At 43.9% G+C, this 24551-nt stretch overlaps 2 protein-coding genes across 6 annotated transcripts in view; both read right to left on the bottom strand.

Annotated features, from left to right (window-relative positions):
- Positions 1–8368, bottom strand: part of fmnl3 (formin-like 3) — a 30265-nt gene extending 21897 nt beyond the window's left edge. For all 5 annotated transcript variants that reach the window (XM_071906766.2, XM_078288220.1, XM_078288219.1 and 2 more), the window contains exon 1: positions 7808–8368. In XM_071906766.2, coding sequence (XP_071762867.1) covers positions 7808–7921 — 114 coding nt within the window. In that variant the 5' untranslated portion in view covers positions 7922–8368. The remainder of the gene's footprint in view (positions 1–7807) is intronic.
- A 381-nt stretch (positions 8369–8749) lies between these two features.
- Positions 8750–24050, bottom strand: esyt1a (extended synaptotagmin-like protein 1a). Its single transcript, XM_071906763.2, has 31 exons — positions 23497–24050; positions 21970–22011; positions 20194–20328; positions 19774–19847; positions 19451–19523; positions 19254–19343; positions 19086–19141; positions 18508–18628; positions 18127–18303; positions 17487–17569; positions 17174–17222; positions 16737–16826; positions 16520–16615; positions 16359–16430; positions 15869–15955; positions 15420–15569; positions 14337–14519; positions 14056–14232; positions 13868–13950; positions 13730–13778; positions 13528–13617; positions 12671–12766; positions 12377–12448; positions 12199–12285; positions 11843–11989; positions 10965–11098; positions 10641–10736; positions 10387–10518; positions 10179–10284; positions 9989–10038; positions 8750–9877 (listed from the first exon to the last, which is right to left on the bottom strand). The coding sequence occupies exons 1-31, from the start codon at positions 23824–23826 to the stop codon at positions 9850–9852; spliced, it is 3255 nt and encodes a 1084-aa protein (XP_071762864.1). The 5' UTR covers positions 23827–24050; the 3' UTR covers positions 8750–9849.
- Between the last annotated feature and the right edge of the window lie 501 nt (positions 24051–24551).

Below are 24551 nucleotides of genomic sequence, written 5' to 3'. Positions count from 1 at the left end.
GTTAGGCTGAGGTCAGGATTAGGATTACATAGTCTGTGGAGATGCAGCAAATAGGCAAGTGACACTTTGTTGAACATCCACTTTTTGTCACCTAATAGTAAGGTGAGTATGAATGATGTAAGTGAGTATGAACATTGGACTATCCAAATAAAGTGTTACCAGATCACACTTATTACACTAGCCTTTTATCAACTAATATTACTGCCAGTGCTGTTGTTTGGCTTTCTCCGCTTCCTTGGCAGTGAAACACAATGAGCGGAGACAGGACAAGACGCTCAGCTGTTGTCGTCATGGGACTGCAGGGACTTCCTTAGCTCTTCAGGAAATCAAAAACTGCCCTGAGTAATGTCTTTTTTGTTCTGAAGCTGTTACGTGTGATATGAGACTGTGTGTGTGTGTGTGTGTGTGTGTGTGCGTGTGTTTTTGCACATCCACTCAAACATTGTGTTTGTGTATGAGTGGGTTTTAGGTGTTTTTCCAGCTCCCAGGTAAAACCCCTTGAACTGAGAGTGGCAGAGCGAGAGTGTGAGAAAACACTGTCCTCCTTTCTCTGGCCGGACATCTGATCACCCCACCGCTCTTTTGCGAGGTAACCCGAACCAGGCAATCACAACAAAGCATGAGTCCCTCCACAAAGATGCTGGAGGACCGGGGAGGCCTACGGTGCGGGTCCTGCCACCTCTCCTGAAGAAGGAGGTGGGGGAGGGAGGGAGGAAAGGGAGGAAGGGAGAGCAGAGGAAGAGATGTTTTTCTAACAGAGGGAGAAGTAAGGGTTTCAGGGGACTCAACCCCCCCCCCCCTCCCCACCCCCCCTCTCTCTCCCCCGCCCCCTGATGCTAGTCCCTGTTTACAGAGCAAATATAAACAGGCTCTGTTGCCACATTAAGGTATTAACATAACAGGCACAACAGTTAGGGCATGTGCTTCATTTACATGCAAAGCTAACGCCAAAGGCCAAACCACATTATTGACTTGTGAAACCTAAAGCACATAGAAAAAAAACAACATTGTAATACAAGCAATCCAAACATAATGAACATAGTCTTCTGTCTCATTTTATAATGGACAAAAATGAATGTGGAAAATATATTCTATACTATTTAAATTCCTTACAACAACAATAACTGACTTTTATAGTAGGCTATAGATAAAATGATGTAAGGTCCTTCAACAGACAATCAGTCAGTGCTCAGTGCCATTCTAATGGCTGAAACGTTCCCTGAGTAGCGTTACAACACAAATCAGGGAGTGTTAAATCCCCATGACACCGTCTTGATGCGGCAGTTAACAGCAACACAGTTTACAGCTGTGGTGTGAAGCTCTCGGCCTCCTACAGCCATCGCTGCTCTGTTCCACTCAGTCTGCGGTCTGGTAGCCCACCACCAAACCCACCACCTGCACCTTCCCTCCTCCAGCATGATCTGGTTCTGAAACCTCCTCATCACTCTCATGAACCCACTACTTCTGCTCTATCGCCTCTGAGTCACTAACTTTCCCTCCAGTCCCTGCCTTACAAAACTCAACCAAATGGGCATTCCACAGCCAGTCAAAGCAATAGGAAGTTGGTGAGAAGCCATTTTAGGTTGATAAATCATGTACCACCTCCTTGAGCCCATTTGGTAATCCATTTATTTACCCGGGGACATGGGAGTGATCGACAGAAGTGATAGTCACGCTGGGTTCAAGCGAGAGACCATTATCATCACAGGGCTCTTTGAAGCCCTCAGAGTTGTTATGGCCCGGGCCGGAGATAAAGAGGCAAATGTCAAGAGCTCAAGGTCCTTCTGAAGGAGCCAGATGTTCCTCAACGCTTCAGAAGTGAGTGAAACTTCAAGTTTACAGTTTCACTTGTTTACACTCGCTTGTCTAAGAAGTCCTTTTTGACAGATGTTTGATACAAGCATCCAAAACAACAGTGACGTAAAACTATTGTAGAAATCCCACCTGGAAAAATCCTGCTACCAACCATATTGTCCCATACGTTTGTTTTTAAACAGGAAATTTGGGAAGCGTGAACTGCAACAAAGGTATAAATAAGGTTATGAGTGAGTTCCAAACAAATGGCCACTACAATTGGTCATGAATCAGAGGTATTCATTCATTCCTGTGTGGCGAACATCCTGTTTGTTCTCCTCTGTGCGTCCATGCAGCGCCCAGGGAAGCCCTGGCCAACAGACGGTATACACAGGGAATGTCAGGAATGCAGGTACATGACTGCCTCAATAACTCAGGCCGGCTAGGCCTTTTGACACACTGCCCAGTTAGAGCGCTCAAGGTCGAGAGAAAAGACAACCGGCCTGAGCTGTATTTGAGCATACAAAAAAATACAGGGCCTCTCTAAGGATTTATTTCCTAGGAGCCAGTCAGCGTTTGAGGGGAAAACGGTGAAACTATAGTAAAGGGGAAGAAAAACTGAAACCAAAAGAAAGTCAAGATGGGTAGAATGCACACAAAGATCACAGAATCACACAGAATCAATATGATTAGTCATACGTCACTTCTCATACGTATTAAAAAAAGTTTCCCCCAATTTCCCAATATTATTTCTTCACCCATTTTAGATGTCACTGTCAAGGCAAGTGTTAACACTCCCAAAATGTATGAAAAAGCAGAAGTACAAGTTGTGTGAGAAACGGGGAAATACAGTAATAGAGGCACTATGTTATTTTTAGGAAGGCCTGGGAAATAATTACATTATATCATCGGTGCGCGTGTTGCAGGACGGTATTGGAGCGGTAGCGTTAAGCCGTAATCCATTAGCTCTTTAAACGGGCTTACAGCAGTTCCTCGGAGCGTCCACGTAAAAAAGAGTGCAGCAGCACAAAAGGCACCAGGGGATGAGGCCCCCTTTCTAAAACAACACTGACTGACAGAGTCCCCATTGTATTGAGGAGGAAACCACTTCTCCAACCTAGAGCCTTGGTGCAGCTGCATTAGAGCAGCATGCAAACCCCCACTGACACGCACGAATGCACGCACACCCACACACACACACACCCACACACACACAAACATACACACAAATGACAAACACATGCAGTTTCTTCACATATATGAATAAATCAACACCGCCACACATTCAATGATGTGAATAAACAACTTATGTCATGCAAAATAGCTGTTTATGAGACTGGAGACCTTACAAAAAAAATGATGTCAACTCTCTTTATAAACAGCATCCAGGAAAGTAGAGTTTAATCAAACAACAGCAAAGATTACATGCATGTCTTTCATAGTTAGTTATAGATAGTGTCTACTTGACTAATCTGATGTTACTGAGGAGATCTGTTGACTGTCTGGCTTAATAGAATCAGCCGCTCAGGTGGATCTCATGAAGGAACCTCACACACAGTCTATGGTCTGTGTGCGGACGTTATATCTGTCCAGTCGTGGTCTTTAACTTGACCTGTGCTTTCCAAAATAACTGCGAGGAGAGAAGCACTAAAACTCCCCATAAAGCCTAGGCCAGATTGGGAATTATAGCCCGAGGGCAGAGAGAGCCAGGTGGACAGCCTGGTGCTGAACCCCCCGCCTGCACTGCAGCTCTAAAACCAAGTTAGCTGTGAGCACTCAACTCCCATAATCCCCCTCTTCCTGGGACCTGGTGGTGGGTGGCTGAGCCAGATGTACACTCTCCCCACTTGAGTGACATAACAAACATACAAAGGCTTGCTCCCCCCTCCCTCACACTTGCCGCCTCTTTAGAAAAGTGGAATGGTAGTGATGTGTATGTGTGTGTGTGTGTGTGGGGGGGGGGGGGGGGGCAGATAAATAAAATGCAGCCACCCCTAAACAAATGAAAATGGTTTAGGTTTTATGTCCCATAAACGCACATCGCACAGCTTGACTCCATTAGTTCCGCTTGAGTGGCATCTAACACTGAAACTCTCAGGGTTCTTTAAACTTCAGCTTTCAGGGACTGATGGTGATGTCAGACAGGGAGCCTGAGTCACTCTGTCAGCACTTTCTGTCTGATTTCGCTACCATTAACTTACTGCTTCCCTCTCTGTCTTTAATTTGCCCGACAAATATTGGTGGGACGTACTAGCGGGACTTCCCTTCTGAATAACCCAACCTCAACTGAGAAGCTGTAAGGGCACGTCGATGTATGATGCAACTCCATGTCAGAGCATAATGGATGTGGGGAGTTGAGTAGAGTCAGACAAATCGGTTAGGATGGTTTCCAAGGCAATCAAGCAGTGAAAATAATCACATGTTGCTCTCCGAGCAGCTCTTAAATATGTGCGCGCTGTTTAAAAACGTTGGTAAAGCCATTACAATGCAGAACAGTGGCAGACAGCCAGTTCAAAGGGAATTTTCCCTCTCTGAGTTCTCCTGTGGCCTCAGCCTAGACTAGACCGCAGGAATCCAGTGGTGGATTGGTGCAGGGCCACTTTGAAAGAGGATCCCAGGCAGCAAAGGCCTCCGCACCAGACGTGCACCTTTGAAAGCGGCGTTAGCATCTCACGTCGTTTTCATAAGGAGAGAGTCATATGGAGAAGGTTAGCTTACAGGCCGGGCAGACCCACAGTGAGACAGACTTCGGGGAATGAAAAGGTAGAGAACAGGGACTGGAAGAGTGAACGAAAAGTTCCACTTCCATTTAGAAACCCACAAAGCCCTACGGTCCAGGGATAAGTAAGGGTTCCCAGGGACAAAGACAAGTTTATGGAAAAAGAGACAAATACCCTGTGAGGGCTATCAGTGCTGTTTGATGCTGACACTGGATATCAGTGTCTAGATACAGCCTCTGTGTTGTGTATCTGGCTCTGTCTGTCTATCTGTGAGGTCTAGGTAGGCCTGCGCTAAGCACTAGCTGAACTAATGGCATGTTATGTGCTACTAGCAGCCTCCAGCAACACACTTCTTATTGTAACGGGAACCAACCACAGCGGACCACTGGCTACAATGCAATTTCCTCTGTAAAACGAAGGGAGGAAAATGCCAGGCAGCTGTTTCCAGCCACAGAAGACAGAGCTGAAGCTGTTTCTGAGGATGGCGGACAAAAGGAGACGAGGGGAGATGCCTTTAGCACATGCTGCCGGTTAAGACGTGACCCAGGCATTTTATTAGCAGACCGCATGAAGTAGTCTAAGCTAACCCAGGGGTCTCGTCCCCCCTCCTCCACCGCCCTCACCCATCTACAGTAGAGAGCGCTCCTGTTAAAGTCATTAGCTAATATTACTACACTGGCAGAGGCTGCACGCATGACATCATTATGGGCCGCTGTCATTCCAGCGGGACGTCTGTGAGCTGCGTCTGAGAGGAGAAGGCAGTCGCACCAAGCAGACGCAGACACATACGCACATCCATTTACACATGCATGCCATCATGCAGCTGGAAACACAGCGCTGCAGAGGAGGGGAAATTACCCATTTCTAAATATCCATTTATGGAAAGTGCTCTATTTGTTTAGGCTACTACCATATGAATTATGTCTCTGATAACAAATATCGAGGCAAGAAATGAGCTCAGTTCAGCAGGGTGAAACAGCAATCTGAAATCTCTCAGATCATTTTAGGCATGTATGATACTTTGGAAGGGGCACAGTGACCTATAGCCACAGCCAGACTGCAAAGCCACGGCCTTCTCTTCCTGACAACCTCCAACCTCAAAGGCAGAGGCTTTGATGTACCTTTATCTCACAACAAGAGACAGGCAGCACAGAGCGAAGACCATTGTCCGATAAGAGCACTAAAATATACAGCATGTTGTTCTTTCCCACAAAGTAAAGGAAATCTGGAGCTACCAGGGTGAGGGAGGGGGAGGAGGAGGAGGAGGGGTGAGGGAACTGGGAAAAATCGTTCCCAGTCGAAAGCACGACTGAAATGTTGAGTCTACTGCATCTTGCGCTGAAATAATTTGGCCTGCATGGCTGGACATAATGACAGGGATTGAGTTTAGTTTAGGTCTGTGTTACAAAGCGCTCACACAACTGCAGCCCGCTCCAGCCTGAGCGGGATGTATGTTGATCAAAAACGATATCCAGTCTTTCTTTATGGAAAATGTGATGGGTAAAAATATTTTTTCAACATGGCTTACCCATCAGTCACATGGAAAAACTTAATATTCATCTAAAAATGGCTTTTTATGGCCACCCACTGACACATGCAATGAGTCCTCAGTGTGGAAGAGATGTGAAAAGCTGTCATAACAACTCAGGCTGACAGTGTAGGACAATATATAATTGTCATAATAGCTGAGACTCAGTACAGCAGTCAACAAGTAGGCCTTGAATGGCTTCTTGCTGTGCTAGTGTCTTGATATGATGGCTTTACTCCACAGCCGCTGATAGCTCTGGCAAAGCAAACCATGGCTTTATTCCAGAGAGCACACAGAAACATAGAAGGTCCACAAAGTATTCAAGAATCTGAATCACGCTAGGAAGATCCCAGCTCTTTGTATGTATGCTACTGTAATTAAGGTCTTAAAGGGCTAAATATCAAGACTGGGTGTGGTTATGTTGAATTCTGAGGAGTGAGGAGCACAAAATAAATACTTGCGAGAAACCCTCATGTGGCTGTTTAACAAGAAATCCATGGTCAGGAAGTCTATTCTTAGTACAAGACTCAGAAATATATATTTTTGTATGTGGAGGCCTTTATGTAATTGATGCTGCTGTGACACTGGGGGTGTTAGCTGCTTCTTTAATCACAGTGTAATAGACCAACCTGTTGGAGAAAGCAGGTTTGACTTTACTAGACTCAAAAGTTTTCTCTGAATTGCACAGACTATGATGCTGAGAAATAAACCAAATGTAGGAAGCAGTTACTTCTTCTGAACATTGCGGTGTTGTCATGACTAATAACAGCCTGAGACAGGAAAAGGAAATCTAATAACTGTTTAGGTTATCCAAGCTAATCCAAACCCACTAGGCTGTTCATTACAAAAATAACAAGGAGCTCTGACTTCTGCTCAGTCACAACATCTTATGCCTCGAAAAGTGATTAGTTGTCTGTCCCGTTTGAGGGTGACAGACTCTCATGACACCTCAAGTGCTGATAAACTGAAAAAGTGGGTGTTGACTGTGTGCTCACTATTACAAAGCGCTCAGACAAGTCAACTCCAGAGAGAGAGAGAGAGAGAGAGAGAGAGAGGAGAGGGGGGGGGGCTTTCACCATCTCTCGGCGGGTGTGGGAGTTTTGGGGGAATTCAGAAAATGTTGTTTTCAGATGGTGTTAGCCTGCAGTGAGAAGCCTTTTGAATAAACACAGGCATGAAGGAATGCCATGATGTGTCAAGGATAATGTCATGTCTGAGAAAACCTTCACTTCTTCTTACCACGCTGTGCTTAGGCTTTGCATTTTCTTTTTACCAAACGCTGACTTTAGGGGAGACAAAAGAACCGCAGGAGAGGGGGAACAGCAGGCAGAGAATAAGGGGCGGGACAGCACAGGTCGGTTCATTTACAATATCAGCAACTCATCATGGACGATAAGAGTAGCCTACTTAGGTAGCATTATGCATACAGTTTTCTCCATAGCCCTTAACATGAAATCTATTTACACACCAGACCAAAGAGAAGCTCCTTTGTCACATGAACATCTGCCAGTAAATATGCTGATGAGTAAATTAAGTAGATCACTATCTTGAACTTTAATAGTTTAAATGTGATTACTTTTATAAGACAATTTAAAGTGAATTTGTTGCAGCCCGTGGAATCAAAACAACAACATCAATCATAAAAAACACAAAGGGGAGAATGTAAAATTACACAAAATATTTTCAAGTTGTTTGACGTCACCCTGGGACAGGACGTAGATGTACAAAACCACACCGTGACAGTCTTGACATTATTATAACTCACCAAAACAATGGCAAATTTCTCCTCCAGCTCGGTCGGGTCAGGCATGGGCACTTTGAGAGGCATGATGTGATGCTTCATCTCCGACTGGCCGTCCACACTTTCAATATTCCCCATTTTTTCCCCCCAATAGGACTAAATCCTCCAGTCACTTGAAATACAATTCTTCAGCTTCTTTCAGTGGTATTCCGAAAGAAAAAAACAACAACACAAAAATCTCCAAAGTATTCCAGTAAATTCAACAATACTCCAAATCATCCACTTCTGCAAACCGAGATAAAAAGCTGACAACGCAATAGTCTCCTATTACTGTCCCAAACTTCCATTTACATTTCTGTACGCGTTTAGGTTTACACTGTATCCAACTGTAGGCTACTTTACCTTAAAACTTACTTTCAAAAGTAACAATTAGAGTACAATTGTTTTCTATTCCAAAGAATCGTTTCTGATTTGCCTGGCCAATCCATTACTTACTACAAATTTCCCCTTGCAACAGATAACTTTCTAATCCCGACCAACAGTTGCTTTAGTTGCTGCTGAACTTTCTTGGCTACGATGTGTTTCCATTCATTATTGTTGTGTGATACTGATTAGGGGCTGCGCTGCTGCCTCCACTCAGAAGGCAGGTTTTCTGCTCTTGTCCCACCCCTGGGTTAAAGAGAGAGCTCTCCTATTGGTGCAATGACCTGCCGATCACTCCATCCCCGTTGCCCCGCCCCCCCGCCCCTCACATCTGTTGGCAGGGAGCCCAGATGCAGCTGGATGGGTCGGCGGAGGCTTTGTCAGCACTTTATCGCAACCTGGTGGCAAGCAATGACATTTCATTTATCAAAAACACTGTTTGGGCAAAAAAAAAAATGGCTGCAGTATTTTAGAGAAAGGTTCACAACTCTCTTTAGGGTTGATCCTCTCAGGGAAAGGAGTCCACAAAATAAAGGAAACCGGTTTGGTTCTTAAGAGTGCAAACTTTAATCAACAACTTCAAAGCAGATATGATGATATGTTCAAATTATGTCAAAGCACAGCAGTTTCTTTAGTACTGACACTAACACTATTTCTTCCCTAACCACAAATCAGTTTCCAAGCCTTTGCGGTGAGGTGACAGTGGTGGGACAGGAAGGCTGCCTTGCTTCTCTTAAGGTCGTAGCTAAGAGAAATGTTTTGCTTGAAAACAAACCATAAACACGGCCGGCTGGCATACAGCATCATCCTGTTGCATTTGGCACTACAAACACATACAAACACAAGGCAGTATGGGAACTAGAACACTACTGATATGTTTTTCCACATCGACAAAGTTTTCTCTTCATAAAAGCACAGTGATTTAGACTCTGCTTACAGTATTGTAGTTCTTTTTTCAGTGGCAAATGTGAGGGTCTAGGTTTGTAATACTTATCTTGATTTATAAAAGCAAGATACATCTGGTTAAAACATATAAAACTTCTTCATTTGGAACATAATGCATAAACACTCTGAAAAATTGTGCACAGTTTTGTAATACATAAGGCAATAATATAAACATATATAAACAAAGTAATATAGGGAATTGTTTCAAGCTTGTAAAAAATAAAATTTAAAAGAATCACTTGAGTTTTCACTTGAGTTGGATGCTGTAAATCCATAATAAGACATTGTCATACCTTAGGATATTCAGTAATACATTGTGTGATCACATCATAAGCCCTTTGGTGAATGAAATTTGAAGAGGACTTTTAAGTGCTTTTGCACATATATAACCTTGGTAGATTCTGCAACATAGTCGCATTATTATCAAATATCTATTCAGCCAAAAGATTCTACTGAAGAATTTATTCTAGACAGCATGGATTCTACACAGTTAACACTTTATGATTGATAAGCTACATGACAAATTTGTCTTCATAAATACTGATGGACTGTGTTATTGTGGAGATGACATGTCATCATTTTTTTCTTCAGCGATGGTCCGATTGCACATAAGCCGAATAAACTACTAAACACACAAAGACAGATCACAGAAGCAACAATCAATGTTACGTTGTACTGAAGATCGAGCATCGATTCGTCTAGTTGGTCTCTGGTACCAAATCGTACCTGGAAAAACACAAGAGACGTCATTTGAAGTTTACATTATCCTGTGTAAAAAAAGTATTTGCACGTATAAGAATTTCTACAGTATTGGTCAGAAACTTTGTAAATGAATACCATTGTGTGACACCAGTCTTGAGGTCAATTTGGTCCAGATCCAGCTGCAACTGAGGACAACAAGGAAAAGCAAACGATGATCTCACACCTTCCTTCGTCTGCTTTGGTGGAATCTGGTGAAAATCACTGCTACATCACCACTGACAATGAACCCTGTATTGTAGACGACAATTTTCATATATGAGTTTACCTTGCCAATGAGTTCCCTCTCTCTGCTCATGAAGGAGACGCTGTTTTTCACCGACAGGTCCAGTCGTCTCTGTGTGGACTCCTCCAGAGAGAAGTCAAAGTCGAACCTACCGAAAAGAGAAAGAAAGATGAGAAATTACACATGGCATCAGTTCATAAACACCTGACACTTGTGATATTATCCGGCAAAGTCTCACTTCCTTTCTCACCTCTCGTTGAATTCTGGGTTGAGGTCTCTCTTCTTGGTGGCGGTCTTTCTCTTTGTGGTGCCCTTCTTGTCAGGCAGCAGGACGAAGGTAATATACGGGTCCGCACCGTCCTTGGAACAAGCTGCCAGGGCTCTGTGGGTACACACAGGTTTCATATACAACATAAGATGACACCAACTACTCCAAGTCTAACATTCAGTGGTAAAGGGATAAATATGACAATGTAAAATATATATAAGATATGATATAAGGACCTGCAGGAGTAGACAGTGATGAAAAGCCTGCTCTCCTCTATGGAATAGCCGATGGAAAGCTTCACCTGGCCAGCTGTACCTCCATGATCACCAACTCTAAAGACACAGTGTAAAAAATAATTAGTTTATGTGTATTATGACATTATACCTTAAAATACATCATCAGAAAAGACACAAACTAGCAATTGACATTCAGAATTCGCATTTTTATAGGATGAAGCACACTAGAAAATATGCTAATAAGGAAAGCTTGCCAGCTACTGTCTTTACAGTAGAGGCAGCGAGCAGACAGTGGGGCATTGATGGCCAGTGTGTGTGACTCACACGGAGAAGCCACTCCTGTGTCGGAGGTCGAGGTGGGAAGGGTCCCATCTGGGGATGGAGTGGACGCCGTCCTCTCCGCTGACATCATCAGACGTGTCTCCCTTACGGCACACCGCCAGCTGCGTGTCCAAGATCTGCAAGACACAAAAGCGAATTGATGCTTAGTATGACATCGCTGCTACATCATTAGCTGTTAAAGGAAAAATCCACCCTCGGACACTCGTACACTGTTATATAGCATCAATTTGTGTGATGGTCAATGTATTCCAGGAGTTATTTTGTGATAAAGTGTTGTAATTCACTTTTTTGGTGTACCCACTTTGCCTCAACCTGCCTCGTCTACTTCTACTTCAGTTAGTGATTTTCTACATTTCCCAGAATGCCTTTCAACAACCCCCAGAGAATGGGCATAAACTTGTTGTATTGTGGGTTATATGTGTAGGTGGGAGACAGCGATAGTGATAGCATAGTAAGAGCAAGAGCGCGACAGTGATTTCCAGTCGATAAAGAGTCACGCCCGTAACTCAAAATGCAGCATATCTTGTGGCTGCATTGCATTCTGGTCTTTTGAGGCTACTGTTGATGGAGAAATTGGTATCTCTGCCCCTTCAGTGATGGATTTCTCCCTGTATGATTGTTGAACATCAGTGCAAATTTTCTGCTATTTGCTGCACTGCAAAGTCACATCATCTGCGTTTGGCCAGTTACCCACATGAATAAGACAAATACACCACCAAACAACAAAATGTTCCTGAAGGTCCCAGAAATGCTGAAACACCACAAATGATACAGTGCAGAACAAATCACAATCAGGACATTGCTCACACAGGCACAGTACATTGGTAACAGAGAAAATAAGCATGTGATGTTGTCAGTACCTTGAGTGTGGCCCTCAGCAGTATCTGGCTCTCTGGCAGCGCTCCATCCAGACTGAGCCAGCGGTCCAGCACCAAGCCCTGCTCCCCCAGCACTTCTCTGAGAGGAAGCACCACCGAGCCAAGGGCCTGGCCCCAGCTGTGGGAGAGCTAAATACAAACACACACACACACACATTTCTCAGTTGACTGTGTCTCAGACTGCCTAGTGTCATCTCCAGCCTTATTGTACCTCATGCAATCCTGGGTTTGATACAAAACAGCTTTCACAACTCAATCATTGGTATAAATGAATGTCATCTTCTTCTCAACCACCCAGCCCGTACAGTGCAAAGTCAACGGTCGACATCGTCTCTCACCTTGACAGTAAGCATTTCATCTCTGGGGTCACGAACCAAGAAATGAAAGGCTTCATCCCATCGTGGGGATGTGGAACGCTCACAAATCTTTGGAAAGAAACAACGGGAGAAATGTCTTATTTTTTAAGTTTTCTTCTCTTACATACAAAAGCTCTGCTGAGACATTATGATGTGCTACCTTGGTTCGGTGTGATGTGCTTTTGAGGATAATCTCAGCCCCAACTTTTGGCTCCTTTCCGCTCTTCTTCAACTGAGATCACATAAAAAGAGTGATGTACACCAGCATTAAATAAAACTTAAACAGATTACATCACAGTGATTTAAAGTATCAACGAACACGCAGCTACAATTTCACACTACAGTGCTCTAAGCCACACAGCGTCACTAGAAGCACTCCATTCCTTGGGGCATGGAAATACCCATCACCATAAACAACAAATAGAGCCCAAAGGAGTCATAACTGTGATCTCACCGGCAGGCCATGGGCGCGCTCCACATACACAAACAGCACAGCTGCTGATGGCACAACCTTGTTCTGGTAGGACTGCTGGGACTGGTACTGCAGGATCTGGAGGAACAGGAAGCGAGAGTGAGAGAGATAGAGAGAGAGAGGGAGAGAGAGAGAGAGAGAGAGAGAGAGAGAGAGAGACAGGGAGAGAGAGAGAGAAAGACAGATGGTACACCAAAATAAAACCTCTAGTGACCCAAAACAATGAAGTAATGCTGGAAAACAGTACAGAAAACATTGCTAAACAGTAGCGAGTGTTTTGAGTTTTAGCAATTAAAAAGGAGTGGTTACAATTTTCAGTTGGTCCATGTTGACAGTTTTGCACCACTATCCACAAAGCGAACATACTAACATCAATAAATATCAAAATTAAATTGACCAACATAAAAAATAAATAAAAGAACCTCTCAAACCGTCTAAGTCCCTCATTGGCAAATAATATTAAAAGTCCAGTTTGAGTCTTGCTCTTATCAGTCGCTTAAAGTTTGTACCTGCCCCACCTATGCCGCCCTGCCATTCTTCCTGGTCAGGTAAATTGCCATTTTTGTCTGTCCCAATATAAAATTGAACAATTTTACACTGTATGGCGCACCAAAAATAAAGCCTGCATCAGCGAAAGTTTCCTCTAGTGACCCAAACAATGAAGTGATGATGGAAAACAAAGGTACCAGCCTTTTACAGTTCAGAAAACAATGATAAATAGTAGAGAAAGAGATAGAAAGAAAGAAAGAAAGAGAGAAAGAAAGAAAGATAGAGAAAGAAAGAAAGAAAGAAAGAAAGAAAGAAAGAAAGACAGACTAGAGTTTGAAGATGTATCTAACCTGCTCCAGTCTGGGCAGGTCAGAGACTCTGGGCAGCCACTCCAGCACCAGGTGAACTCGGCCTGACTTCACATCATTCAGAGTGTACCACTGCAACAAGAGTGCCACAGAAATATTTGTGTTATGATATAAAAATGAACGCGATTTGTGAAAATAGTGACATCTTTCTGTGTTTACAACATTTCAGCCATGTGTCACACACCGTATCTATGAACTGCGCACTGATGATGTCTCGTAGGTTTAGCTTGAACCTGCAAAGACAGAACTCAAGTCAATCTGGCGTCATGTTGCCAGTTATGCTGCGTTGTCTGTAATTTTTATTGGTGATGTCATGACGCACCTGCCGAGGAAGTCATCCTGATCAATGTCCTTGTCGAACAACTCAAACTGGACCTCCTGACCAGGCAGCTGGGTCATAATCACCTGGGGGATCACAGAAAAAAACAGGCATAAAATCCACTCTAAACTCTAATAATTCTATCGGATGTGAGTAAGGGGGCTACATACAGGCGTTTAAAGTGGTGATACCTCATAGAGTTCATTCCAGATGGGGTTGAGGTTCTCTTTGATGGTGTGGCTGCGGTAGGTGACACCAGCCACCCGGATCTTGACGTACGGGTCGCTCTTCCCCTTCACCATGCCCCCCATGAAGTTGTCCTTGGCTATCAGGTTTTGGGCCTCCACCAGATGGATACGCAGCACTCCCTGTGGGGCACCAAGGACATGGAGTGTTATTGTAGTGTGTGTGTGGGTGAGTGCATGACTGAGCGGTATCTGTTACTGTTCGGCTCTACGAAACAGTTTCTCACCTCAGTTGCAAACTCCGGGTCGGGGGTAGTCTGCTGCGGTCGGGTGGGTTGGGGTTTAGCCGCCCCGCCGAGCCCCGTAGGGTTCAGCTCCGATGTGATTCCCCCGTGACCCAGTCCCGACCCAGAGGCTGAGGGGCGGGGAGACGGGGTGGTGGGAGTGGCATCCTCATTTAGCCATAACACCTAGGAAACAGGAGACGAGCTTATGGTGATCAAATTTCAGACACTTACTAGTACAAACAGTACCGAACAGTTATTTTGGTGTGTTGCACTGGCTCCCTCATATTTCGCGGTAAACAGTCCTACGAGGTTTGATCACATCTTTCAGAGGGGGGCAGAAACCAGGAACACCACATCAGAACACAGAGAGAAGAGAAATTGCATGTTTGTGTATGTGTGTGTGTGTGTGTGTGCTCTTGCATTTCTGTACTTATGAAGACCACATGTCCCCACAAGGATAGAGAGATGAGGAAAGCCCTCCAGAGAAGAGGACATTTTTCCAGTCCTCACTTCTTTAAGGGGCTATTTTATGTTTAGGGCTTTAGTTTAGAGTTAAGATTAGAATTAGGATTAGGTTTACGGTAGGTCAAGGGTTGCACTTTTAGTTAGTTAGTTTAGTGGTAGGGTTTGGGTTAAGGTTAGAATTAGGATTAGGTTTAGGTTAGGGTTAGTTAAGGTTAGGGTTAGGGAATTAATGTAGTGTCAGTGAAGGTCCTCACAAGTGTAGTAGTATAAATGTGTGTGTATGTGTGTGTGTGTGTGTGTGTGTTTCAGTACTTCATAACCCCGCCAAATCACCCACAACCTCTGAGTGTTATGATCAACAGGATATCACACACACAAAACCGTGGTTAGTTGAAACCTGTGTTTTGGAGGAAAGCTTGTGGGTGTGATACTGCAACACATGCCAGATGGTTTCCTAGAAATTAAGTCAATGACCAAAAATGACCAAAACGTTTGGTTGTGGTTTTGGTTGTGAGTCTCAGCATGTGTATGAAGGACACTCTACCTATTCACTACCCCACCCTGCATGCACGAGTGAGCACAAACAAGAGTGTAAGTGTCTTTGTATGCAACACCCACCCTAAGAACAGTTTTGATGTAGATGCGGCTGGCAGGACCAGAGTTTTCCAGCTGGAACCACTGGTCCATGGTGAGTTCAGGACTCGCCAGAAGACGAGTCAGAGGGATGGTCAGGCTGCCCAGGGACAGAGCGCGGTCATCGTCCTTCACCTAAAAGAACACATAGAGTTAGGGTGAAAAAAACGCAGCAGGGAAAGGCAAAGATCATTACATTAAAGGGTTGTAAATGGGGTAAGAAAAGGGTAATTTGATAGAGCTGCAGGAGCATTCAGTTTATACAGTGATTTATACAGTATGGATAATCAGAGGGCACATCGATTAAAACCGGAGGGGAAATCAATAAGCTATTTAGTGTTGTAATCACCTCGACATCTGGGGAGCGATTGTATGTGAATGTTTTATAGCTAGATAAATTGGGCTATAGAGTTCTTACTAGTCCGGTGACTTGCCTGAACGTCAATGTCCTGTTTGCGAGGATCCTGAATGAAGAAGGTGAAGGCGTCCTCCCACACAGGGCTGTTGGTTCCATAGCAAGTCTGGGGAAGACAGGGGAAAACATGCATTATGTTTATACATAAGAGCTTGGTTAGATGTACTAATATGTAGTTAATAGGGATGGGACGATATATTGAAGTTCAATATATCACAATACAAAAAAGTGACAATATGTATCGTGGGGCAGAAACTCTCAATCCAAATTATATTATTTTCACTTTGTAATGACATTTTTAAATTGTTGTTTACATTCTAGCAAGCCAATTCCATTGCTAGAAAGATTTGTAGAAATAAACATAATCCTGCAATCATACTTGTCATTGAACTTTTATTTATTATATCGTATCATGGTTGTATCAAATCGTGAACCCCATATTGCATATCGAATCGTATCGTGAGACAAGCGTATCGTCCCGTCCCTAGTCGTTAAAGTTGGATTCTTACCCTGCTCTCTTTAGTTGTATCCTGAATGGAAAGCTGAACCATAGGGCTGGGGTCCTTATTGCCTTTCTTCATCTGAAACACATCAAATACGCCGACGTGGATAAGAGACGGAAATTCAACACAAACCCGCACAACAAAGCCTTGCACGGTGCTTCTCTTACCGGCAGTTCTTGGGCTTGATCAAGATAGATGGCTAGGATGGCAGCGGAGGGAGGATCGGCTGTCTTACTGGTCAGGTTCTGGTTCCTCTGGATCACCTGGTAGAGGAAAGAGAGACAGAGGAGATGGTATGTGAAGAAAATGAGCAAGGAGCCATGATCCAGGGATAAAAAAAAAAAAATCACCATTACGTATCATTATGCTGTGCTGCAGAATCACCTCGCTCAGTCTGGCAGCAGAGGGCAGCAGAGAGAGCCACTCCAGCCTGAGGTGAACACTGCCAGATGGGACGTCCTTCAGATTGAACCACTGTTGGCAGAAACAGAGGGGTCGTTAAAAGCACATTGTTCTCATCTGGCTGATTTCTGAGAGCCTGGATGGGACGGCAGTGTTGAAGATGGCGAGATCAGAGCCGATCACGAGCAGGCACATGGGGTCATGCTAACAGGATTACTGCAGTCTTGGGAGCTGTTCAGTTTGCTTGATATCACTATTTAGATGCTCTCCAAAGCAGCACAGACAATACAGTAATTGTATTCTTGTGTTTGCTGTTTAAATACCAGAAATGTTTAATCTTCCCAGTGAGACGGAAATGTGTTCATAGGAAATATCACATCCAAAACCTACAAAAATGAAACATGAGCATTAATACTCACATCATCCACAATTCTGGCCTTCTTCACGATGTCAAGATCCAGCTTGACCCTGAGAGAGAGAGAGAGAGAGAGAGAGAGAGAGAGAGAGAGAGAGAGAGAGAGAGAGAGAGAGAGAGAGAGAGAGAGAGAGAGAGAGAGAGAGAGAGAGAGAAAGAGAGAGAGAGAGAGAGAATGAACGGGGACCACGAGACAGAGAGAAGAGGGCATTCAAATTTCGACAACGTCATGGCGTAACTATGGCAATTGCAGAGATGGAGATGACATGAGAAGCACATAGAGACAGAGAGTAAATGAGTGAGAATGAATGAGCTACCTCCCCAGGAAGTCATCCTGGTCTGGGTCTTTGTCAAACACTTCCACTTCCAACTCCTGACCAGGCACTTCATGGACAATCACCTGACACACACACATATAAACGGACAAACACACAACACGCACAACAAATACACAAATATAGATACAACCACAAATGACACAATAACACAAGGACATGCAAACATCAGGCAGTCACAATGGCAGAAAGGTCTGACTGTTATGCTAGCTCTACGTTAATAATAATTAAATATCTATTCACTGTTTGGCTCAAGTTTTACATGACACAAATTTGTGTTTCAACCAGAGGAAAAAGCGATGCCTCCTTGAGCCCACAATTTTCGCAAGTCCTGTTTATCTGTGAAACCACGGCTTCCTGTTACTGCAGCAGCAGATAAAATCTCCCCCAAACTGCTTAACACCAATGTGCCAGTGACATATTTACTACCAAAGACTTAGTGCAATCCCTATGAAGCAAGGACACATACACATCAACACCAAGCTATAACTATCAGCAGCACACAACTTAGCGGGACGTACAGCGCTTGAATTTCAAGGCCAAGTCGCATAACCAGCGATAGATTTTTTTTTTTGTCAGCTCAGTTACAGGTGTATTTTACTCCCTTCCCGGCCCCTCTCACCTCATACATCTCCCTCCACTGGGGGTTCAGGTTGCTGTCCACGTGATGAGAGGTGAAGGTCTGGGTTCCCACGCGCAGCACAGCGTACGGGTCTGACTTCCCATCGATTAAACCCTTGATAACTGTATCCTTGGCGGTCAGGTCCTCAGCCTCCAGCAGGTGGATACGCACAACTCCCTAGCATGCACATACATATATACATGCAGGCAAACACGTACAGAGAAAACCAAAATCTTAGTCAACACATGGGTCCATTGGTCCATATTTGGATTTGCTATGTGGCTTTGAGGCTATGTGTTTGCTTGTGGCACAACATTATACATCTGCTTCAGCCTGTGTGGGTCCATGTCCCTCCAGGCCATTCATTATTGAGACAGTTACCCTTGGGAGAGGGGAGCGGAGCTGCGCAACGTGCAGGTCGGCCACCAGGGGGACAGTGAGACGGTTGGGGAGCACCAGGTAGGAGGCTATTGCATCCATTATCATAGTGTCCGATATGGCACTGCAAATGAATGCAAGGGTGGTGTTGGAGACACACGGGGGGTGGGACAGACAGACAGACAGACAGATACAGGCTGTATACTACTGCTGACCGCGTGAACATGCGTATAAAACATGATATCCAGGTTCTCAACAACGCCGCCAATAGGCAGCACCCATTGGCTAAAGATGAGGACATTTTTCTGTGAAATCATGTTGGCTAATGTCATCTACAGGAGGAATACAATTAAAAAGGAATGACAAACTGTCATCAAAAGTATTGCCAGGGGGGCTTTGATATGTCAACAACAAAACACGCCTCTGACAATGCTTTAATTGTATTTTCTTAAAACTAGCTGAGTATATATGCATGGAGTCTTAATACTACATGCTGAATAAATACAAATAGAGAACACCAACAATGTATAAAGTTCTGCCAAATTCAGAGAGCTATTCAGAGCTCAACCCTATGAACTCACTTCAGCCCTGGGATATCCAGCAGGTTGGTCAGGCCAGTCCAGTTGATGTCCAGTTTCTGTGATAGTGGATTAAAGTAAAGACATTATGTAGACATGCCGTCTTCAGATAACCATAATAATGCAGTGCATAAATGCAATCAGAGGCTGGTCTGCTGGCAGCACACTCACAGGCCTGCGGATGAAGAACATTGTGACGGCTCCGACCAGAGGCACGTCTCCAATAAGAGGCTCCAGGATCACACGCAGCTTCCCATGCAGCTATGGAGAGCAAAGTGTTACACCAAGGGGATTTTTTGAGATCACTAAAATAACTACAACTAATTAAATAATGTATGAATCTCTTAGTATTTCTTCACTTCCTGTACCTGGATTCCTTTCACTCCTGCTTTGCAGAAGTACTTTTTGATTTCCACATTGATCTCGACATCACCGGCATAGCTACAAGAGAAGAGTGGGGACAGATCTGACAATGTATACATGCATAACTGTGAGAAGTAGCTGTTGTATAGTTATGGCAGAGCTGCTTTCTTTTTTGTGTTATGCAAACAATAGTGCAGTGTTATGGACTAAGCTGAGTCCTGGACTGATATTTCTCCTCTGGGAAGAACTTATCAGTCTGTGACTAGACTGATTGGTTGCTTACACAATATCCGCAATGTGAAATGACAGAAAAAGTCTAATGCAATACCTCACATACAAATCCAACAGAACTTGTCTCTTATCGTGTTCTGTGTGAGCCTTTACCCCCACCACCTTCATAGCCTGTGAACACAACAGCTGCTATTAAACAAAGCAAATACAACTGATACAGATGCAAGCTGAATGTTTGTGTAACATATTATGAAATCATGTCAGCAGATGATCAGCAGCATTATCATTCGCTGTAATGGAATCATCAATCTTTATGCCTGTAATGAAAAAGGCTGGCGGGACAAGCCTTGCATTACCAGACTCCTGGAGAAAAAGTCCAGACAGATTGAAGTAGACTTAGTAGGGACAAGATTCAATTTGCTAAGACCACAGTAATACCCTTGGTCCCAGTGTATTTTCTTGGTAAGGGCATATTTACAAGAGAAATTGCTGCTATTATGGCAAGCCATACAGATACCTTGTCTCCCAGGTTGACCTTGGTGAAGCTGAGTGTCTGCAGATGGATGCTGGAGGCGCGGATGGCAGGAGCGATGGTTTCCACCAGCAACTTCTCCAGATACTGGCCGACAAACGGCCAAGCCTGCTGCAGGATCTACAGGACAGAAAAAAATTCAGTTTTTCTTGGCAGAATTTGACAAAAGGCAGAACCATGAACAAATGTTTTATTATATAGAAGATGCATAGAGTGCTAAAACATTGTGTGATTCATGTGATCATATACAGGATATGTTTTCATTCATTTAAATGTAATTCTGTGTGTAATAATGTATTAGCATTTGTGAAAATACACTGAAAAGCACTTTCCTTTTTTGCAATTGTGCAAAACAAGAACAATAATTAGGACATAATGGTGAACAATAATCACTCTAACAAGTAGTCAGACACACCTCACAAAGCCACAGCTACAGGCTATTTGCTTTGAGATTGAGAGGCTATTCAAAACAAGTAAAAAAAAAGAAAGAAAAAAAAAGCCCCCTCTGACAAAGGCCAATATCTCAAATGTGAAGAATACCTCAACCTGAGCCATCAATAATTCAGTGTTGGATGGTTATCTATTAAATTAATCATATACAGTGCAATCCAGTATCAGTCATTGTGGAGGGTGCTGTAAAAACGTATAGATTGACAAGAAACCTCATTAATAACGTTGGACTATTCAACCATAATTTTCATTTGATAAGTGGATTTCTTTTATGCATAGATCGCCCATGCACTCCAGCTCTACATGACAGATTGAGAAGAACATTTACATTTAGTATTGATGCCATCGCTCACATTGCTGTTGGCTTCAGCATCTCAGTGTGAGGTGTGAGAGAGAGGTGCCAGGTCTTATCATCTGTATGTCATTCCTCTGACCTCCACCTCTAACTCCCCATGAGACTGGTGATGCTAATGCTTTACTCTAACAAGCTACAGCAGGGTCAGCGTCCCATACATTATTAATGAGCCAGTTATGGACATGCAGTTAAGAATGATGCGGCCTATAAAAGGAAAATCCTGGCAGGCGTTCTGGTCTGCCTTACTCACAGACTACATATCAGTTCTCTCTATTAGCGTGGAGTCATTTCCGTATGTTGTCAAATATAATCAAATGCGAGGAAATGTTGGGGCTTGGGTATGTTTGTTTACGGCTCAGTGGGATGAGTGTGTGCGGCCTGATCACATGTCAGGAAGCCTGGAGGAGAGGGGGCGGAGGGGAGGGGGGGCGGTGAAAGATGAGTCCAGCAGATTACTCTCCGACAATCTGGGCTTTTGTCACGGACTTCATTACATTTTTTCCCTCCAGAAGGGCGCTTTGTTTATTAGTATTCACAACCTCACTTGCCCTGCGCTGACGCTCGGTTACTGTACAGACAGAGACGGAGTGGCTGGGATATGATCTGAGCCACTCTCCCTGCCTCTTAATTACAACAGTAGATAATCTGCTCTGATGGAGAGAATGCAAAAGGATCCGGGGCACTCAAAGTCAGCGCAGGCGTTCTTTATCTTTATATTAAAAGTGAGGCATTGCTAATACTGTTCCAGTTACCTAACTGAATCATAAGTTGCAACACCTTATCTGGGTATCTGAACATTAGTTGCTTCCGTTTCTTCCCTATCAGTTGAATGGTATCAGAGCTCCATCATATAGAATGCTGCATGTTAAAATGGATGATTCACACGCCTCGCAGCTTGCAAAGAAGACACACACATGCACATACAGACAGACACAAAACAAAAAGAGAAAACATACCTTGTTCAGCCATTCTACTTTTTCCACATCTGGGAAGTTGACCTGTGGACAAGCAATAACAGGCAGACATGAACTCTCTTACACTTCGAATATGGCAGGGTAGTGCAACATGACCTTTTGCACGAGTGGAGATGGAAAGTACATGAGAAGATTCTTTTAGTGAGCATTTTTGATAGCCTGCACTTTATTTTTACACATAAAAGTAGTGAGTGCAATGAAATCTGACATTTCCCTGTAAAAAAGAAAGTAATTCTGGACCACCAATAACTGTTCAGCTATGGCTTTGTTTCTTAAAAGCTAAAACCTATCCCCAAAATATGGGATGTTTACTTGCTTGCATTCATACAACAAAATACATACTTGAGTAAGGTTCTAGTAAGACAATCTTTTATTTTAACTGAGCAATTTTCGATACTTGTACTGTAGTCTAACTTGAGTAGAATTTAGCTGGAATAACAGTACTTCTACTTGAGTAAAATATTTCACCAATATTTCTACCTCTGCCTATGCATGTTGCCACTGACAGCCTGTGAGCACACAGGCTTGACAACTGAAACTAAGTCTTCATTTTTGGTCACTGCCTAAATTTCAGGAAACTTCAGCATTTCCTCCAAAACAGCATCATGAGAGCTCAAGATTAAACCAATCTGTCCTAAACACACACATACACACACACACACACACACACACACACACAAGCACACACACTTTTCGCTTCTCTCTACATCCAGATATGGTGGTCCTGGTCTCTGCTCCCCTCTGAAAGATGTTTATGAGTCATCAAGTTTTTGGAGCCGGATAAGGTCAACAGTAGCGAAACAGGAAGTGGAGACACACACACACAGAATCTAACATGTCCTTTTTGCTACATAAATTCTGTTGATGTTCAGCTTTAGTCGACACACATTTCACCGTCAACCTAATGTAAACTCTCCCTAAACATCTGTGTCATTGTTTCCACCAGTCCATTATATGAAAAACCTAATCTGGCATCATGTTAATTCACATTCCTCAGTGTGGCAGTAGTTCAGACTAATTCCCCAGCAGGCACTGCACATTAGGAATGTCCAAATATAGTCCTGCATGGTGGGACAGATTACATTTTGGCGGTGGCGATAAAAAACACAATGAACAAAAAGGACAGTCATGCAGATATTTGTGCAGGTTGCCATGAAGAAAGGTCTCTCTCTCTTTCTCTCTCTCTCTCTCTCTCTCTCTCTCTCTGTGTGTGTGTGTGTGTGTGTGTGCTCTCACTCAGCTCAACCATTCAAACACGAGCTGATTAATGGGTAATATACATGTAATATAATCAGTGACGCAAAGTAGCTGTCAAGTAATAGAGGGAGATGCAGCACCGGTGTGACTGACCATCATTTATTTAAGTCTATATGTCATCATTCACATTATTTTTCACGTGATTGGGTGTAACCTGACAGGTGTGACATGTGATAGAAACTGCAGAGAATGACCATGACGGACGACCACCCAGCAAAGAGTGGGGATTAGACATTGAAACCTATTCCTTACCCACGGAGGTAAATCCCTCTTGGTTCTGAAGACCTTCTCGGTGGTGAATTCCCTCTCGTTCTCCAGGAGGTACATGGCAGACTTGAGCCTCATCACTTTCTCCAGCCGACTGTGTTTCCATCCCATGTAGATCATCAGAGCGAACAGCACCAAGCTGATGCTGAACCCAAAGTACCCGGCCAGGTACACCGGTAAAAGCGCACCTAGGCATTTTCCGAAGGACCACAAGACGCTCACCGCGCGCTCACCAGGTGGATGGGAAGCCGAGGCCGGGTCCGCAGCGCCCGTCTTCCCCCTGCCCGTACTCGCCTCTGCATCCGCGGATGGCATCGCAAAAATCTTTTTCTCCGTGACTTCACTGTTTGGCCCTGAAGCTCCTCTCTGCGTCTGCGTCTATTTGCCGAGCGCCGGAGAGAACTTACCCGTGTGCGTTGTTATTCTGGAAATCATCGACAAATCATTGGCTTCCGATTGGTTAAATCATGATCATGGTTTGGTTCCACAACGCTCCCACACACACACACACACACACACACACAGCGCTGCAGGGCACTAATATATTCCGTGTTTCACACCGACGAGGGCAGGCAGAAACCAAGAAAGACCTGTAAGGGCGGGCTCAGCTTCAAGCCCTCCTTCGCATGAAATCCAGTAGAAAACTAAACCCTAGACTTAACTTGTAGCGTCAATGCCACGTACGGGCGGAGCGTATTATGCCTTCTGTACGACTGTAGAATGGGGATTTTTTTTTTTTTACCAAGCTAGACACCCGACGCTATATAACACTTTATTCAAAGCGGAATGACCTGCAAATTATGTAAACCAGTAAGCCTAATATACAGTAATATGTTGATATAACGGGTCATCTTTTTTTTTTTTTTTTTTTTTTTTTTTTACATAACCGGAGTAAAGCCGGTGCCTAATTACGCGCAAGCGCTCAGCTCCACTGCAGCAGCTTTTACAACCGAGCCTGACAGTAGGCTACTAGCAGTCATTGATAGAAATTTCTACCTATTAGCTCTGCCCCCGTTCACTGAGTAACACGGAAATGTTAA

The sequence above is a fragment of the Centroberyx gerrardi genome, chromosome 14 (assembly GCF_048128805.1).
Source record: "Centroberyx gerrardi isolate f3 chromosome 14, fCenGer3.hap1.cur.20231027, whole genome shotgun sequence".
Classification (NCBI taxonomy): domain Eukaryota; kingdom Metazoa; phylum Chordata; class Actinopteri; order Beryciformes; family Berycidae; genus Centroberyx; species Centroberyx gerrardi.
Note: the sequence above shows the minus strand (reverse complement) of the source record. Positions and strands in the feature narration are given on the sequence as shown.